Genomic DNA, 16,253 nt, shown 5'->3' on the forward strand with positions numbered 1-16,253 from the left:
ATATCCACCACTATGGATAACCTAAGCCACCATCCATGAAAAATAGTATCTTCTTTGTGATAGTCTGAATATTTTACAGATCCTTGAAGAATTTAAGGCAATTAATCAAGGGACAGCCACTTACCGCTATGGATCTTGTCAAGAAAATCTACACAGTATGTTGTCATAAGTTTCTTTTGTGAATAAGAGTGAATATATGCAATATAAAGACTCCAAATCATTCTACCAGGAGAGCCGAATTCACCTACGAAAAGCTGCAGAGAAATTCTTCTCTGCAGCTTCTCTGCAGGTCGCGCGTGTTAGAGCATCTGAAGAAACTTGAAAAGGAAGGAAAGATTTGTAAGTAGGAGCATTTACATCACATGGCAAGCTTGAGTTGCAAGAAAACCTTTAAGTTTATGTCAGGTTGAAAAGATGACAGCTGCTGAGGGACCTAGGTCACCTAACAGTTATATATAGATACATAACCTGATCATTGGGTGTTGTTGCACTCCCATATTATGTAATATTTTGGGAAGCCAAGCATCTCATGAGAGCCAATGTATGGCAGCCCAGGAATTTCAATTTGTCTATCATGGAGTGTGGTATAACAGTTATTTAAAATACAAAATGTTACCACAATTGATGCAATGCACTACGATTGAGAACTACTGGCCCTAAATTGATAATAATACATACTAGTTGTTAAAAACGTCATCTGGATGCTTTATATTGTACTTTTTATGCAGGGAAGTTTATTTTTATTTCAGGTAAATTGTCAGCAGTTGAGGCAATAAGTTCTTCAACCCAATGGACAAGTCACCTTTAAAAGGCAATAATAAATTTTTAAACAATTTTACAATTTTTACATAGTATAGTAAGGCTTTAATTACCCCTTACAATTTTGATCAATTTTGACGACTTTTTGAACTGTTCAAAAACAGTCTTAAAATGCTAAAAATTGCTCCTTAAAACTATTATCTTTCATTTTAGAGCGTATTTGGTTGGTTTTTAGAACAATGAAAAAGTCGTCGAAATTGACCAATATGGTAAGGCTTACACCTTACCATTTTCGTCAATTTTGACGACCTTTTCAACTGTTCAAAAACTGACTTAAAATGGTAAAAATGGCTTCATAAGACTAATATCTTTCATTTCAGAGCATATTTGGTTGGCCTTTGTAACATTGAAAAATCGTCAAAATTGACCAAAATGGTAAGGCTTACCGCTATATGTTAATATTCAATTTCAGCTGAAAAACATTTTCGGTTAAAAACAATAAAAATTTTTCGTGTTGAAATTGAAATTTTAATAAATACATGACGGAAACAAACTATTAACGTATACTTTAATTTAGGAGATATTTTTCCACGAAATTATTATGAAATGTTTTCAAGAAGTTCTACCTTTAAATAGTTCGTTTCCATAGACTTCCCACTTGCTTCAAGGTCTGCGAGCACTGCTGTATCCCAGTTGAAATGTAGAATAGCGGCTGGAACCTGTAAATAGAGACAAATATTCACTCTCTGACTCAACAATTTTAGACTTTTAATCCCCTTCTTTTCTCATTTAATTTCTGAAAACCGATTTAAGAACACATTAACGAGAGGGTGGGCGGTTTCACCCGAAGAATATCTATGTTTGCTGTGCTTTTAAGAATTTCTGTACATTTTTTTCTAGTCACCGGCTTATTTTCAGGTACCGGTTGCATGAAAGCCGGATAGCGCTATCCACCGAATAGTGATTTATTCAACGGTTCTAAAAATGCTTGAAAAGCAATAAAATTTCAGCTTTGGAGAAAAATTATTGATCCTGATTTAGGAAGACTAAGATTTAATCAAAGTTATACCCCAAACGGGCGATTTTATAGCAATTGAAAAAACACTATTCGATGGATAGCGCTATTCGGCTTTCATACAACCGGCCGCAGTCCTATAAATGGCTGTTTATATAATTGACGTACCAGTCCAAGTTCCTCGAAACTCGACTCCTCGTGAGTGAGTATTCCACCGCCAGGCTCAGACAATACAAAAGGCAGCCAATCATTTTGGAGCTGTTCTCTCACAAAGTTCTCGAGGGATTGACATTTCTCACGAGCATTGAATGTGCCTGAAAAAAAGTTAAAGTCATAATTATTACGTTTTCCGAGGCGTTGCATTCCTAGTATATTTCAGGTGATCTAAAATGGCGGGAGAGGACTGGGACTGGTTGACAAATTAAAATCCATTTTTACTTTTTAGGTTGAAACAACTTTAATAATAACTCTTGAAATATACTTTAATTCGGTTTTAAATTTATATATCATGGGCCGGTTGTATCAAGCCTGTTTAGCTTAAACGGTGGTTAATTAAGTTCAAAATAGAAAGCAAGTCTATAATTTTATTCAACAAGCAAACTAAATGTTTTTAACCTTAATACAAAGATACTGTTTACAACGACATATTCAGTGCATAATATTCAAGTTGACTCATTCAAAAGAGATGTAAGAGTGTTATTTAATTTTGACTTATCCACCGTTTAATCTAAACAGGCTTGATACAACCGGCCCCAAAACTATAATTCTTAGAATTGAACGTAATCACAAAATCCCGAGTAGTTTTATAAGGAAGTACAAAAAATATAATCGATTAATACTGCGGGACGAATTAGTATTTCGAGCTTTTGAGCGCTAGTTGGCTAAAATATGAGCGCAAGAGCATCTGGAGTGATATGTATCTAGCCTACCTTGTAAGATGTGCCCATCAGGAAACTTCACACGTAATAGCGTGAATCGATATATCCTTGCTGGATTTTTCTCTTCTCTTTCTCTCATCGCACGAGTTCTTAACTGAGAATTACGATCAACTTCCACTAATCTGGTTTTGCAATAAAAAAAATCACAGCGTTAAAAATCATAAAGTTGTAGATAAATTCTAAGAGGGCAAAACGTAACTTTAATAACTTTGTGCAAAAAAAAATCGTCAAACCACATCGAATATTTTGGAGAAACAGAACTGCCAAACCAAATTTTCTCGGTTAAAACAACTTAATATCTCTTGAAATATACTTTATTTCTCTTTCAAATTTACGCCAGAGCTATAGTTCTTATAAATAAACGTAATCGTATTTTTCATTTCGACTTGTTTCATAAAGTACAACAAAACTCAAGAGATATATAACCGATCAATACTGCAGAATGAATCTCTATTCCGAGAATCTTTCTGAACAATGGTTGTGTAAAAAATAAGCCCTGGAGATCTACTTTCTATGTCAATTTACTTTCAGAAAGCCATAATAATGTTTCCTATAATAATGGAGCCTAATTGTCGCCTTGATCCCATTGCCTTTATCACATTTCAATATTTTGCAATTCTTTATAATTACAAATTAAAGTACAATTATAATTTTCAAATTCAGACATTTTAGTTGGTGCTACTCAAACCTTGCGCAGATTTTGTCTAAATTCTTCCAGTCAAAATATAAAAAAATTACAAATTACCGTTCCGTTTGCATCTTCTTCACTTCATCTGAACTTAGGTCAAAAAACCCCTCAGGAAGTTGAACAGTTTCACTATTACTTGATGACGGCTTGAGTACCTGTATTGAAAAGAATATATTGTATGGCACCCAATAATCTAACACAATACCGAATATTCATCTCTTAAACATTCAATTTAGGATAATTTGCAAGATACTAAATTCTGAATATATAGGCCAAACATTGTTATAGGCCATTTGGTTATCTTTGTACAAACAATGAAAGTAAAGACATACAAACCCTGAGAGATCTGTCCAGCTTCGGCTTGCAAGTCTCTGTTGCAACAAGGATTTCCTTCATGATATTTAGTTTCTCTGTCACATCGGTAGCCCCTTCTTCGATAATAAAGCACATCTCGCCTGGGTTATCTATTAATGGCATGTACAATAACATTTTAATTACATTATTACACCATGGAACCCGGACTAGTACATTATTACACCATGGAAATCGGACTAGTACATTATTACACCATGTTGAAAAATTGCTGAAAAATTTCTTGCGTTCAAATTATCACGCATATTTGGGCTGCATGCCTATGCAAAAACGACAATATGATCACAGATCATTCATCATTCTGTTTTAGTGAGCGGAACTCGAACAAATTATTGAAACTATAAGTGACTGGCCTTTTCGAACTTGTTTTCATGTTTTTCACTATATCATACTTTGTTTAAGAACCTAAATACTTATAATATTAAGGTTTTCTTTCCAAAGTTATTATTTTATATAATACAAATCATGCAAAACTCAATAAGTTTCCACAGGTCAAATGTAATTAAGCTGTCATCTTCATTAATGATGCAAACACCTCTACTGGGAAACGTTTTGTTGTTTATTTCAAATGTTATATTTACCTGGTAATGGTTGCTCAGAAAAACCACAGGCAAGCAAAAATTCGATGCTTCCTTTCACAGGTTTTACTCTTTCCTATATTCAAAAGGAAAAGAGTAATTTTTTCCCTGATCAGGCTGAATTAAACAAGCATGTACCAGTTGCCAGATGAAAAACAGTGCCGAAAAATTTATTCATTGTTTGCTAACCTGAAATACTTTATTTCCCTGCTTTATTCTACGGTATTTACTTTCGTCTGGATTCTTCAAAATGTTGTCCAAATATCTGCCAACAAATCAATAACATATGGCAAATGGTGATCTAAGTTTCAACTAAAATTCTTGGGATAAACATCACCTGCACAGAACATCAACACAACCATCTACTTTACTTTGATCTTTGTTCAAAGACCTGATCATATTAACTGGAGTTAATATCTGGTCACTTTTATAGCTCTAATTAAAAGGAAAATTAAACATTTCACACCTTTGCCAAAAACATGCTACATGCATTGAATATACTGTATTTGGAAAATTTTTTGTAAGTCTATAAACTAGATATGGATAAACTAGAGGGTGGATAAGCTGCAAATTTGGGTATCAATTCAAATCAGGTTGGAATTAAGTACCTAACTTTAAATCTTTTGGTGTACTAAGGGGTTCAAAGTCTTTCCAACAATGCATGTAGCACCTTATCATCTTTAGCACCTGATCAACTGTTTAACCAAAACAGCTATGTTTCAATCTGACCCTATTGTTGGCAGCAGGCTTGGACCTCCACCCTGGGTCAACAGAAATCCACACTGCATGGATATACACCAAAAGACTGTTACCTCTTTGAGACAGTCATCCATGTGAGCACGGATATCTTGTCGCACATAACTGACGGAGCAGAATGGACAAATGAAGAACACACCGGCGACTGCAAGAATTGGAGCTGAGTCTTGGTGTACAACCTGGGCAGAGAATGCAAAATTAACAAAATTGAAACAACATCTTTTGTTAAATTGAAACAGAATGCCTGACTATTATCACAGTTAATTGTAAAATCCTACCTCCTTTTCAAAATTCTGTTGTTCACCTGACCCACAAGCTCCCGACTCTCTAATAAATTCTGCTTCCACTAAATTGTACAATAAAATAAACATGAATAATAAAAACTCCTTTATACTTGACAGCATGGAGACAAAATATGCTGTCTGTCTGTAACTGTGATAATATTGAAATTAACCCATTTAAGTTGGCATTGTACCTATATATATATACACAAAAGTCTTGTACATACATCTACACATTATAATAATCACCTTCACTTCTTAATTTTGATGCATTCACTCCTGGGCCATCATCCAGTTTGCTTGCAGGTTCATTTGAACGTGATTTCCATGTTGTAGTGGCAGAATGTGGTCGTTTAGGCTGTTTTTCTTGCTGCTGAAATCTTGCAATAGCTGCCTGAAAATTTTCAATAAATTAGCATTTTTCATTACCAATATTTTACACCCAACATTATTCATACCTGTCCGGCACGCTGTGCATCTGAGGTTGGTGCTCTTCGTGGTTGCTGTGGAACATTGGGCTGACTTTGGGTCTGTGATGATGAACTTTCACTTAGCACATGACCTTCACCAGCTTTGCGAAATTTCACGGCTAACTTGGCTTTCCGATATAAGTTCATTGTTCAAATAGCATTACCGTACCCTACAAAAGTAAGGATATCAATAGGTGTTTATACTAATTAATATATATATACATATAATTATTATACCTACTTTAATAATAGTCAGTACAGTACTATTATACAAGGAATATATAAATATGAACTGTCAGATAAAATCATAAAATTGACAAATTATATTTCACCAAACCTACCTGTAGCACTTTGATCCAACAATGAACTGGTAAATATTCCTTACTAAAGCACTTAAATCCGTCCAAAACCTCGAAAACGAAACCTTTACACAGATTATTTTGTTATGTATATATTTGTAGGTTCTTCCATTTAAAATTATTGTTTAATGAGGGAAATGTTTTCCTTACAAGTGGAAGCCCTGTCAAGAAGTCGACGTATTTCCGATTGGCTGTTGAAAGTTCGGAAAATTACGAAGATGCAATGGTATGCACTGAGCTATATTAGTTATATAACAATGTAAAATTCCACGAATTGTTATTTTCGAAAATTCGTGGAATAACATATTATATAGCTCAGTAATCGCATTGACTTCATTGACTAGGTTTTCCAGTGAACTCTGCTTATAGTTCATCAGGGCTGCGCGCCTGCGCAACTGTGTAACAGACCAACTATTTTAGATTTATTCTCGTCTGTCTATCATCCATTGACTTACCACTGGCGAGAATATTTCTTCACAACTGGACTGCCAGCTCTTGAGGTTGGAGACCATATCTATTATAACTATCATCTTTATTGATACACGTTGGTTAGGTTTATTTAATATATATTAATTCAATACTAATTTGCACACGTCAAGTGTATGTATGTAATCGTTTAAAGTGTCAATAATTAAGAGTAGTTTTCAATATGAATGATGGAGTATGTACATGCCTGTACAAGGTTGGCTCTAAAAAATTTGCCAGCAACCATTACAATATCTGACAGATATCGATATATTTTTGAAACTCTATTTTTTTTAAAATACCTTATATTTTAAAATCTAATCCTACATTTTAAAATCTAAGCTTCCCATTGGCAACGAAAGAGATCCAAACATGGTGAACTTAAAATCTCGTCAAATTTAACGCATGTCGCTACGCTTAGGTGACGAACCCTAGTACCAGTGAGAATATTAGACATGACATAACAATTATCAATCTTGCTTCAACTCAACGTGCAGTGAACGATGTTCTTTCTCTGTAAAAATTAGTTAATGCAGGGAATCATCACTGAAGTCACTCCAGTCATCCATATCTTCATCAGAATCATCATCATCATCAGAATCATAGTATGTATTATTTTCCTCAATCAAGCACAGCACTCGGAAGAAAACATCTTGATTTTCGCAAGGAACTGCTAAAAACTGTTCGCCTATAACTTCTTCATCTCGTAAACTACTATCCATACTTTTCAAGATATTGTCCAGCCTTGTCACGCGGGAGTCCAAGTCTACACTATTATCATCGAGGAATAATCTCTTTGGTGGTTTTTTAATCTTCTTTTTAGTGTTCTTTCGCGATTTATCTTTCAAAGGTGCAACCTTTCCACGTTTTATCTTTGAGTAAACACCATTGGTTAACCTGTCCACAACATAATCCACGATTTCTATTTCGTTCTCTATCTCAGCCGTCTCTTCTTGTATTTCTGCATAGGAGTCGTTGATAATGGCTATGAACATGTTCATGAGCACCATCACGTTTAAACCAATGAAAGAAAAGAAATAGAGGGTCGCTAACATTGGATTTACCATAAACAAAGCCTCGAAATCAAAGTCTCCCAGAGTCATTGCTAGTTGAGTCACGATGGTCCTAATAAACGAACTGTAGTCTTCAAGTTCCGAGCTAAAAATCGTGAAAGCAAACATGGCAAATGCGAAAAAACCAAATATAAATGGAACGCAGAAACTTAAGATTGGTGAACTGATCCGTGACAATGTTCTACCAATAACAAGGAAGTTTTTATTGAACCGGAGAATGCGTAGGAAACGGATGGTGTAGAAAAAGACAAGAACGCCCAAAACGAAAGTCATGAAAGCGTCTGCTTGTCCGGCATACTGGAAGCCAACGTAATCTTTTGGATTTTCCCTCAGCTGCAGGAGATTTCTGTCAACTTCGTAAAGGCGAGCGAGGAACAGAATGATGAGCAAAAACTGTGAAATGACAAGAATGGTCTCAATCCAATTCCAGAAACCTTTGAAGTAGGCTAAGCGTTGTTTATACACGAGTTTGCTCTCTCTGAAGAGGAAGTACAACATGAAGAATATGACAAGCACGTGGGCAAGCGTTTGGCCACCACTGAGCTGAAGATAAAACCTGGATGCTTGGAAATCAGTTTTGGTTATCGCTCCTGACGATGGTAAAAATTCCACGAATATTGTGATTATACCAAACAGATTAGTGTTCGCATTGTACACTGTGAACTCCACGAGCACAGCACGTGATTGAACGTCGACCCAGCCGTTCGAATGTAAGTCGGATATAACCGTGTATGCCGTAACTTGGTCATATCCAAGGTTTGTTGCATAGCCTCCGCCGCTGTACCAAGAGATCGCACCCCAGTTCGGAAAACCCCGTAGCTCTAACATCGTACGATGTCGCCATCTCTCGAGACAGGAAAGAATCTTCCCACTCGGTAATATAGCATTATCATTGATTGTGTAAACTTTCGGATTGGTGCTTGACAACAAGCGTTTCTTTTTCCGTCGTTTTCGCCCGCTACTTCCTCCCATGATTGGATCCAGTGCTCGTTTGCTGCGAGTTTTTGATTCGTCGCTTGATGAATTGCTCCCGTTAGACACAATGGCTGTCCACTCGATTTCAGTCCAAGGGATGCTGACGTCTTCGCTGACATCTTCGCTGACATCTCGGCGCTTTCTCGGAGTGTCGCTATCCAGCGACTCCCAGCCGACGTTATACGTGCCGTCTTCTTCAATCGATACGGAATAACCGTCGTAGCAATGGGAGATTTTCCCTTCAAAGTAGCTTGAAATTGGACAGGAATCTGGGCAGAAAAGTTAGTCATCAGCATAATTATTCATGATCGTATAGGGCGAAACAAATAATTGATTTAAATAAACCAGAGGAGAATCACCATGTGTAGGTTTGAGCTTGGGGCTTATTTAGGCTTAAAAGGCTTATTTAGGCTTACTTAGGTGCTTATTTCGTTTTATACAGAGAAGTCAGTTTTGTTAGTTTACCTTTCTCCACGCGAAGTAATCGCACTCGCGGAACGCCAACGAGATAGTCTTCCATATTAGCGATCCAACCTTCTTTGATTTTCCTCCCGTTGTACCATTCATTTGCGTACAGGCCAGGTATTAAAGTCTCACGAGCCCACATCCATAGTGAATCAGTATCGGACACCTGGAACATCAAGCTCCGTTTGTTATTTAAGCGAGATTACCATGACAGTTTGAGATTCAAACGCTGTACCTACCGCGGATAAGTCAATGCTAAACGCATCGACCTCGTCGAAAGTCTCATATAAGGTTTTTGTCATTAAGAACGAATTTGTATCCCTGTGGTAGTTTGCGACGTCCATTAGCAATATCAGGAAAAAGAAAAATGCCATTATTTCCCATACAGCTGCGTTCGTTTTGATTTCTTTCAGACGTTTCAACCTCGCAACTTTCAGAGTCTCAGCATCTGGAGGACTGAAAATAAATTAAAATAAATTATACACTTACGATTTGCTCAATATGGAAACGAATATTTGCTCAATATTGAAATAGATTGCTGCTAAAAAAGCCTAAAGGTTCGTTTACACTTGCCATTTTTGCTGCGATTTTGTGCGATTTTCTCCTTTTGATAAATGTGAACGAGTGAATTAGGATGTACAAATAAGGACACTTATGCACTAGAGCATTTATAACTCGCGAAAAGAGCGAGATTTGACCTTAGATTTAAGGATCATTGTTTCAAAAGAAAAAAAAAACTGACGTATTTCCCTACAAAAAAAACTGACGTATTTCCCTACCTGTAATATTTCGCTTTCTTCTTCACTGACGTGGGTATTTCTTCACCCGTCTTGTCCTTCGCAGGGATGTCTCGTAATTCAACGTTATTTGATTCATTTTCGGTGTTATCAGGCTTTCGAATGAACAAAGCAAAGATGACCGCCATGAGCACAACTTTAACTGGTTGTAGAAGCAAGGCTGACTGTAAGAACGAGGTTACCATTGCAATCACCCACTCTGTGGAGGTCTCCTTTCCCCATTGAATGCTGGAATGAAAGAGAAAATAATTGTCGAAACTAAATCTCGTTATACTAAGGGTTATACTCCAGGTAGGATTAGAACCAGAAAGTGGAAGCCCACTCTGAACCTGTCTAATGGAAACAGCAGAAAACTTGTTAAGTCGGTTCTAACCTGTACAGCAAGGTGAAGAATATTGACGCACCAGACGCGAGATAACAAATAGCATAAGCTATGAAAATAAACCAGTGAGGCAGTTTGCCTTTTGAGGTATTCGAATTTTCTTCACCGTCATTCGGTTTGTCATTCTTATGTTCCTTTCCATGTCCTTCGTCCTTCGGCCTTAAATTGCGGAAAATCTGCACAAGCAACACATTTACCGGGATGATGATAACGCTGCTCTGTAGACCAATCACAAACGGTTTCAGATCGATGACCAAAGAGCCAATGTTAACTGCGAAAGGACTGGGGCCCTGGCCTCCCATGTTATAGAACATTGCGCTCGTAATCATCGTGCAACACAGCAGGCAAAGAGCGCATGAGAGACGTTGGACGCGGGTAAAGTTACTTGTCGGAGGCCTGGAGACAATGGAGAACCATATATGGCCATCTGCGAGGCCTGTGATTGCGCGTTTCGAGAACAAATGACCGAAACTGACCATTTCTTGTTCGTTCGCAACGGAAAGAAGTCGACACACTTTTCCATCTTCCGATTCAACAGCCAGCCAGTTTTCGCAAAACAGAGGCCAGGTTTCGCCAGTCTGAAGATCTTTGACTAAAATACGGCTGAGGTACCAGGCTGGTGAAGAACCTTGAAGAAAGGTAAGTTACCATTTCAGTATTTTTTAAAAAATTCAGGTTCGCATCTCAACCAGCTAGAGAACCGAGTGTAAAATTAAAGAGCTTTTTTAGATCAAATTTGGGTAAAGTTACCACCTGGGTAAAGTTAATATAATGAAGGTTGGAGGTTTATTTTGCTTATTGTTGAGCAAACCTGAGTTATCGTGCCATATTTGAAGATAGGTAAGATCACCGACTCCCTTCGGATAGGAAACGATGAACGCGTTTTCTTGTCCTCGTTGAAAGCAGGGTCTGTGCCGATCCTTTAGTCTTACTGGTTGAGTCTCACCCTCGTCACCAGTCATTTTGAAGACAACCCGAGCAGTTGTTCCAGCACTTTGCCTGCTGCCAGTGAATGTACTAATGAGGTAGTGGTAGTTGCCCTTGGGGTTTGATAGAATCGTGGGACCAAGCTAGGAAGGAGAAATATGAATGGTGAATGACTCAGAATGAATTGTTTCTCAGTTTTCCTCAAGTATAATCTATGCGTTTAAAGTTATCCTCGAATTTCCTGAGGAGTGTGGCAAAGGGAGACTGCAGAGGGGAGAGGAAAAGGACCATCGAGTTGACCTGTTGGTGAAATTGGATTGTTGCATTCGGAGTTGTCGGTAGATAAAGATCTAGGTCTAGGTGGTCATATCGAAGCGATGAATCTAATAACATTCCACTTACCATCAACAAATCTTTTTTATCGGCTCGTCTTGCCCAGATCACTCCAATGATGTAAAGACCAAGAATGGTCGATATCAAAGCCAGCACAGCAACGTTCTCGGCAAGACTGCCAAAATTTTGGAAAACCGAATCAAAATCGATCGGGTTTGGTGCCACAAGTAGATCACTGCCAAACGACGTCAGATGATCACAATAGCACACGATGGTCTCCTTGTTCGTTCCTGGGGCCACCTACGCGGAAAAAACAGAATGGATTGAATGGACTCTGTTCTTTTATAGTAATTAATATAACAGGTATAGTATTCATTTAAGGCCTCACCCTGCAACCGTCGCCGGTCCATGTTTCATTCTCAACGTCCCAATGCATACAACTCGATTCAAACATCGTCGAATTATAGTTTGGAGTTTGGTTGGGGAAAAAGAACTTTCCATCGAAGCCCAGATTGTCCGCCACCAGGATCTTGATCGGTGGCTTGTGAGTCGGCTTCGGGGGCGCGGGGGGAACGATGACACAGGAACGGCGAACACGCCTTGCTCCCACCTCGCACGAAACAGAACGTCTCTTTCGAGAGGCGGACCCCGCGTCTAACTCTTCGTCACTCGATTCGTTGAGATATTGGATATGTTGAACAGCTGGAGAACGAGTAAATTTATTGTTTTCACTGTTTAAATATCTTCTGAAAAATTCTTTTGAAACTTAATCATGTTCAAGTATTTTCTTAAGGTTACTTACCAAAGCAATGCTTTCCTGTGTCATTTAAGTCTTGATTTGATACAAACACTGTATAAGGGTCTCTTGAACAATTTTTCAAGTCCACAAGGATGGCCTGACCGAAATTGTGATTGTGTAATATTTCTGAATTCATGATAGTTCCTTCTGGGACCGAACAGCTTTTGAGATCAGGAAGGTGGTAGGACAAATCAAAATCTCCCGACTTTATATCAGGTTTACCGCCACTTTTTAAATATACCTAAAATGACGAAAGAAATATTTTCACGGGTCTTAAAAATTGCTGTTCGCTTGTTGGGGTAGAGGGGTTAAGGATTAACTTTCCGAACATCTTGATTGTCGTTGTTCACAAGAAGCACTTATATAAAAGCAATGATGTACCTTTAGGTGTATTCCAATTTCATCAGGATGAATTTCAAAATTCATCGATGTATAATTACTGCTTCGGTTGAAGCAATGGTACTTCAAGTATTCTTTTGTACTTGCTGTCGAGTTTGTCTGACTTGGTTTCATGTAAAAGCCGTTAGGTTTTGGGAATTGACTTGCATTGCGAGCCACGGTTATACCAGCTTCTTCGCTGAAGTTGGACGACGAAATATTCATCTTGGAGTCAATTACTATGTCGACTACATCAGAAGTGATTGTTTCACTCGTGTTGTCCCAGTTGAAGGGATTTTTGTTGAAAACTGCGAGCTAGTATGAGAAAGATAGTTGAGGTAGTTAGCAAAGTTACAGACTATGTCACCTTCACTATACCACACCACACCACACCACACCACACCACACCACACCACACCACACCACACCACACCACACCATACCATACCATACCTTACCCATAGGCATGTACCATACTGCAACGTACCTTTATATGAATAGGTTGCATTTGGAGAAAAGTGTTGTTCGGATTATCGATTACTAAAAAATTACAGTCAAATTCATAAGTAAAATTTCCAACCAAATTTACACAGTTTTTTTTTACTTCAATAAATATTGAACCAATTGGCTTGAAGTATAGCTAAGCAGTCAAAAAACTCACTTTCTTTCATGCCAAGTGCATTAGCCGATGGAGGATGAAAGTCGCAATTTTTCAAGATGTTCTTCTTTTGACCAAAGTCCTTCACTTGAACCAACTCAGCTTGAATTGAAAATGTTTCTGTTTCAACGCTCAGGGGACCCTCGCTAGTGACCAAATTATCGACAACGATGTTTTGAAGATTGCCAACAATGCCCGTTGTACGTTTAACTTGATTCTACAATAAGTATAGTCGAAGAGTTTGACGTCTGTATTCTAAAAGCTCATCGCATTCTCAATTGGGTGCTATTTAAATGAGTTGCACACATATGCAGAGATTGCGTTCTATGAAGCAACAATTGACATACAGAATCGTAAAAGACATAGAGAATTGTAAAGTCATTAACTAATTGTAAAATCTTACTGGAGATAGTTCAGTTTCCTTTGTTGAACCATTATTTATTTGTCCGAGAGATCCAAGAACAAACCCGAGTGATGTCACAATTTCTTCAAACCCATTATCTTTGTTTGAGAGTTCCTTCAAATTCCCAGTTAAAGACCTGCATATATCAAGTGCAGTGTCCTTAAGAGAAAGAGGAATTCCTATTTCAAGACGGTTGAGTCAAAATAGGGATAAGGTCTTCATAAACCCAATGATTGATTTACATCAGTTCTTAAATATCTGAGTGGATTTTATCGAAAGAATCAGACTAGAATAGGGGGCATAAGCTACTTTTTTATAAAAAACGGACAGGAAAATGATTTGAATCTCGTTGAAGGCAAAATGATGCCTTACCTGACTATCAGGTGTAAGCTCATCTGGTTCTTTCGTTAAAGTGAAAATCGTAGAGGAGACTTGCTTCATTGCGGAGGTGTCCTTTATAGACATATTAGCGGATGAAATGCTTTTAAGAACTGTTTCCTTCACCTAAGATTTAAATAAATGTTTTAATACTTAAGTCAATCGAATATCTATTGTCGACGTCAATTTCTCACTCATTTTGCAAACCAAAATTGGACAATTTTAATTTAGAACCAAGTAACCTTGCACAGACGAACTGTTTAGCGAAGGATACGTACCTGTGCCGATGATATTTCAGAGCTGTTATTAGTTGTATTTTTCTGAGCGATGTGATTTAATATTAACCCAACTGTTGAACACAAGCTCAAGGCTTTCGGGCTTCTTTTTGATCCGAAATAGTGTTGAAGTAAGCTGTTTTCTCCCGACACCAAGCCCAGAATTCTGTCCATGTCCAGGCTTGTTACTGGTGGAGGAAGTACCTAGGAAATATGATGACTTTTTTAAGCAGTTGTCACCCCGCGGTGATAAGATGAGGGAAATGGCGTCGGACAATGGAAACACAAAGGCCGAGTTAATAAAAAATTCATCTGGCTAAAAAAAACGCATCTCAAAATATAACTGATCAAGCTTAGCATATCTTGGTATAGCTGAGCGAAATTGGTATAGCTCAAAGCTGAGAAGCTTAGTAAAGCTAAGCGTAAAGCTGACCAAGTTAACCTGTTGTTTATAATACAGTTCATTGTTTTTAAAGCTTATTATTAATACCATAAGCTCTCAGTCTTCGCCAACTTTCATAGAGGTTTAAAAGTTGTTTGCATTACCTGAACCGTCATGATATGTCTTGATTTTGAGCCAAAGAAGTCTTTAACAACCACAGTAACATTCAGTCTGTATTCATCTCTCTCGTCTCCTATCCCAAGCCAATCTGTTTCACTTATACTCCGTCCAGGACTAATCGTACGATAGAATAGTACGACTTTGATCCCTCCTGTTTCGTAAAAGAACTCGTAGGAAAGAGGCGCATCCTTATCAATCCAGTTTTCACAAGAGATCGTAAAGTTTGTCTGCGCGGCCAAACCAGAAAATGGGAAAATGGAACAGTTTCCTTGAAAGGTATACAAATAAATCTTCAGAATAAAAAAGGCGACGTTTGTAAGATAGAAGGGAGTTTGTAAGATAGTTAGCAGTGACTACGAGTAAACAACCATGAAAGCCCTCTAAAATTGCTACCTGTGTCCAGAAATGAACAAATATACTTTACAATGCACTTTTGCTACTTAATGGTAGGAAAACACCCAGAGGGAGGATGCTGGATAAACCATCCTAAGGGAAGATACAAAAGAACTCTCCCCGACGGATGACACTAAGGAACTCCCTCCCCCGAGGCATGACACTGTGGAAGCTCCCAGAGAGATATTGATTGTTTAAACAATTTCATACCGTTCTTAGGAGGAGTATTTACTAGCATTGTATGCCTCATTTCGCCGAATACACCACTGGCACGCGTCGCCCTGAAACTCAAGATGTACTTCTTTCCAGGGTGAAGAGAATATGGTTTGATTCCCATATCCAGCTCGTCGATAGGATTAACAGCCATTTGCTGAAATTCGTCATTTGTAATCTCGTTTAATTCCGTCAAGTTGTAAGGCTCTGGGGTATGAATGTCATCGTATAAGAACAATTGCCAACCGAATTTCAGCGCCCCATAACAACGTTCATCGCACGAGGATTTCAGAATGATCTTCTGGTCATGGACGACTTTCGATTTGCAGTTCTTGTTGCAACTGTAAGTTTAAGAAATAAACCAGTACAAATGAAGTCACTTAGAAACTATACTAACCGTAATTTGAATTTATATTTCTGCATGTAAGTGGGTACAATTTGTCCTCACCCCAAAGGGCCGCGGAGCAATTTTAGATTAAGAAAGCAAGAGCGGCTTCTTTCGGGGATGGGGCAGATTTTAGGAACCTTTAGTTTGTCAGAGGCACCAAAAAATGTTTAGGA

General features: G+C 37.9%; 2 protein-coding genes across 4 annotated transcripts; both read right to left on the reverse strand.

Moving 5' to 3' along the window:
• Nucleotides 1-15: 15 nt before the first annotated feature.
• On the reverse strand, nt 16-6,320 carry LOC114541117 (UBX domain-containing protein 6-like). Of its 3 annotated transcripts, XR_003689196.1 has the most exons (15): nt 6,199-6,320; nt 5,846-6,027; nt 5,637-5,781; nt 5,385-5,452; nt 5,163-5,285; nt 4,688-4,785; nt 4,540-4,615; nt 4,354-4,426; nt 3,737-3,864; nt 3,458-3,555; nt 2,704-2,834; nt 1,943-2,088; nt 1,386-1,478; nt 679-802; nt 16-317 (listed from the first exon to the last, which is right to left on the reverse strand). XR_003689196.1 is itself a non-coding variant. In XM_028561097.1 (14 exons), exons 2-14 carry the CDS (start codon nt 6,002-6,004, stop codon nt 782-784), a joined length of 1,359 nt encoding a protein of 452 aa, XP_028416898.1. In that variant the 5' UTR covers nt 6,005-6,027; nt 6,199-6,320; the 3' UTR covers nt 16-781. The 3 variants fall into 3 exon arrangements, 2 of the variants coding, with proteins under 2 accessions (XP_028416898.1, XP_028416897.1); XM_028561097.1 differs by having other exon boundaries at nt 16-802; XM_028561096.1 differs by lacking the exons at nt 16-317; nt 679-802 and having other exon boundaries at nt 1,250-1,478.
• Nucleotides 6,321-7,028: 708 nt separating this feature from the next.
• LOC114541118 (polycystic kidney disease protein 1-like 2) lies at nt 7,029-16,010 on the reverse strand. The gene is made up of 17 exons (XM_028561098.1): nt 15,690-16,010; nt 15,071-15,354; nt 14,528-14,728; nt 14,244-14,375; nt 13,872-14,030; nt 13,472-13,685; nt 13,298-13,350; nt 12,814-13,125; nt 12,436-12,673; nt 12,022-12,335; nt 11,703-11,933; nt 11,185-11,443; nt 10,365-11,001; nt 9,974-10,219; nt 9,434-9,650; nt 9,195-9,360; nt 7,029-8,998 (listed from the first exon to the last, which is right to left on the reverse strand). The coding sequence occupies exons 1-17, from the start codon at nt 15,844-15,846 to the stop codon at nt 7,209-7,211; spliced, it is 5,610 nt and encodes a 1,869-aa protein (XP_028416899.1). The 5' UTR covers nt 15,847-16,010; the 3' UTR covers nt 7,029-7,208.
• Nucleotides 16,011-16,253: the final 243 nt, after the last annotated feature.

This window comes from Dendronephthya gigantea, unplaced genomic scaffold (assembly GCF_004324835.1).
Source record: "Dendronephthya gigantea isolate DGI-Jeju-01 unplaced genomic scaffold, DenGig_1.0 000267F, whole genome shotgun sequence".
Classification (NCBI taxonomy): Eukaryota; Metazoa; Cnidaria; class Anthozoa; order Malacalcyonacea; family Nephtheidae; genus Dendronephthya; species Dendronephthya gigantea.

Excerpts from the sequence above, each read along its gene's own strand:
- LOC114541117 (XM_028561096.1), bottom strand. The coding sequence starts at position 6,004 with ATGAACTTATATCGGAAAGCCAAGTTAGCCGTGAAATTTCGCAAAGCT. Across the intron at positions 4,616-4,687 it reads TGTGTTGATGTTCTGTGCAG|ATATTTGGACAACATTTTGA; the intron begins GTGATGTTTATC and ends ATTTGTTGGCAG. Across the intron at positions 1,479-1,942 it reads GTTTCGAGGAACTTGGACTG|GTTCCAGCCGCTATTCTACA; the intron begins GTACGTCAATTA and ends CTCTATTTACAG.
- LOC114541118 (XM_028561098.1), bottom strand. The coding sequence starts at position 15,846 with ATGGCTGTTAATCCTATCGACGAGCTGGATATGGGAATCAAACCATAT. Across the intron at positions 14,031-14,243 it reads AGCTTACACCTGATAGTCAG|GACACTGCACTTGATATATG; the intron begins GTAAGGCATCAT and ends CTTTCTCTTAAG. Across the intron at positions 13,351-13,471 it reads TGCACTTGGCATGAAAGAAA|TAATCGATAATCCGAACAAC; the intron begins GTGAGTTTTTTG and ends GTAATTTTTTAG.